At 41.6% G+C, this 2,313-nt stretch overlaps 1 protein-coding gene across 1 annotated transcript; it reads right to left on the bottom strand.

The window, feature by feature from the left end:
• Positions 1 to 260: 260 nt before the first annotated feature.
• Positions 261 to 1,718, bottom strand: rcvrna (recoverin a). Its single transcript, XM_056253462.1, has 3 exons — positions 1,330 to 1,718; positions 896 to 1,007; positions 261 to 808 (listed from the first exon to the last, which is right to left on the bottom strand). Exons 1-3 carry the CDS (start codon positions 1,708 to 1,710, stop codon positions 690 to 692), a joined length of 612 nt encoding a protein of 203 aa, XP_056109437.1. The 5' UTR covers positions 1,711 to 1,718; the 3' UTR covers positions 261 to 689.
• Between the last annotated feature and the right edge of the window lie 595 nt (positions 1,719 to 2,313).

A 2,313-nucleotide genomic window follows, 5' to 3' on the forward strand; every position in this document is an offset into this window, starting at 1 on the left:
AATTATGCATAATTTACTGTTACTTATTACTACAGTAAGTAGATGTAACATATGTAGCAAGGACACTGTAAAACAAAGTGTTACCCTGAGTTTTTATATAGCTAATTGCCATTGGTGGATTTATCAGTAATGAAATGGACTTAGAATAGATATGAATTCCTAAATTTTTCATGTAAGAATTCTCTAAAATTGTCATCACCATCACTGTACATCCTAAAAAACACAGTACAAGAAATTTGATCTATAAAAATTTCCCAGTCGGCTGCTAAACAGATTCTGATGAATGCATGTTGAGCGCTTAAACCACCTTAACCCTGAAGGGATCTAAAAGAGGAGAGCCACTGGACCCTGCGGATTTGTCTTACCTGACCTTCAGATGCTAAGAGGATTGCATACGCTAGATAGGACTGTTAACATGAGCCTAATTGCTCTTATTGATTGGACTCTAAAAACAATGGAAATAGCAATGACTTCAGAGGCTTCAGGTAGATGTGGTGGTGGTCCAGGACAGAAGTCTTGTGTGTATTATAAGAAAAGCTAGGTTTGTCAGGTTCATAACTCTGACGTGTTTATGGATAGCGTATCTGTATGCGTCCAGTATGTGACCTGGAGAAGCAGTCTGGTTCATGTAGGTTTGGTTTCAAATGAATAGAAACGAAGTTCCGATCAGTCTCATGGGAATGTGGTCATTAATGCTTCTTTTCCTTGAGTTTTTCCTGAATCTTCTTTGGCTCGTCGAACTGTATCAACCTCAAGATGTCTTTGTTTTCCATGACACCCTGAATGAACTCCCCCTCTTCGATCTTATCTGTGAAGACAATATGACATTGTGAAAATGGATGGATTAGGAGCACACGGCATGATCCACGTATTCTACAGCAATAGCACATATTACCATCATCGTTCTTTCCGAAAAAGGTCCAAATTTTGTCTGCTCGCTTTTCTGGTGTGTCCTCATCTTCTGGAAGGTTTTTTTGGTCTTCATCCGGAATCATGTTGAATATCGACTGTTCCCAGAAAAATACACAATATTTAAATTATGTCGCTTTTAACATAAAAATAATAACTGACACATTGACAACTAATGGCATTGGATATGCTTAAGTGATTGAGACTTGTATTACACCTGGTGGTATAATCTATCCTGAGCTTCTTGAGCCATCTGTTCACAACTGTTGGACTGTTACCTACATACTACAACTTGCAGCTAAATGCCACGAGCAGTGCCTGCAAACAACCCTCTAAACCTTGCACACTTTCCATACTCAGTCAGCACCAAATGCTTTAAAAAAGTATTGTATGTTAAAGACAAATATGACCAATGCTCACCCGTACAATCTCCTGCACCTCGTTTTTACTGATGGTCCCGTTGCCATCTACATCATACAGAGCAAACGCCCATTCAAGTTTGCGCGTGGTCTTGCCTGACGAGGTAAGGTGCAGCGCCACAATGTACTCCTTAAAGTCCAAGGTTCCGTCTGCGTTGGTGTCAAAGCTGCGGAAGACATGCCTAGCGTAGGCGGAAGGATCTGCATCTGGGAAGAAACTGGCGTAGATGCCCTCAAACTGTTCTTTGGAGATGCGTCCAGTGGGACACTCTTTGAGGAAGCTGGCGTACCACGCGCAGAGCTCTTCCTCCGTGTATTTGGTGTTCAACTTCAGATCATTCAGAATCTCTTTGGACAAAGCACCGCTCTTACTGTTCCCCATATTCCCAAGCTGTACACAAGTAAAAGGGACGGATTTGCTGAGTTTCTTCTTGCTTTCACACACCCTCCTCGCTTACCTGCTCCTTTCTCCTACCAGAACGACGGGATGGCGTTGTGCTGAGTGCTGGCGTTGGCCCCTCTTTGGGCTTGGCTCCCCCTGACAACTCCTAAGTGCTGAATGGGATTATGTATATCTCTATTTAAATCCAGACAGGCTTTCTGAAAGATTAGTTAGTTACGTAACACCACTTCTGATGAGTACTGCATTATGTTGATTTGCTCCTTTACGACGTGGTCTAACAATACAAGGATGGCAAACAAAACTCTGCACTTTGCTATCGAATGGCCTGTGTCATCAAGTGTGATGAGCAACTTGGCTGCTATTTTGCTCAGAGAATCAGTTTCTACATAGGGGGGTCATTTTCCAATAAGACCCACCAGCTTACAAGACCATCTGCTATAACTCTAATTGGACTATGTAATTAACAGACATTGTTGTGTTACTGTAACGCCTTAAATATCCCAGAGGTGCATTTATGAATAGGAAAACACTGCACAAGCTGCTTTGTTGTTATTTTACTTAAATATGAACAATGTGGAGTTT

Source organism: Rhinichthys klamathensis, unplaced genomic scaffold (assembly GCF_029890125.1).
Source record: "Rhinichthys klamathensis goyatoka isolate OS25496 unplaced genomic scaffold, OSU_Roscu_1.1 h1tg000004l_1, whole genome shotgun sequence".
Lineage (NCBI taxonomy): Eukaryota > Metazoa > Chordata > Actinopteri > Cypriniformes > Leuciscidae > Rhinichthys > Rhinichthys klamathensis.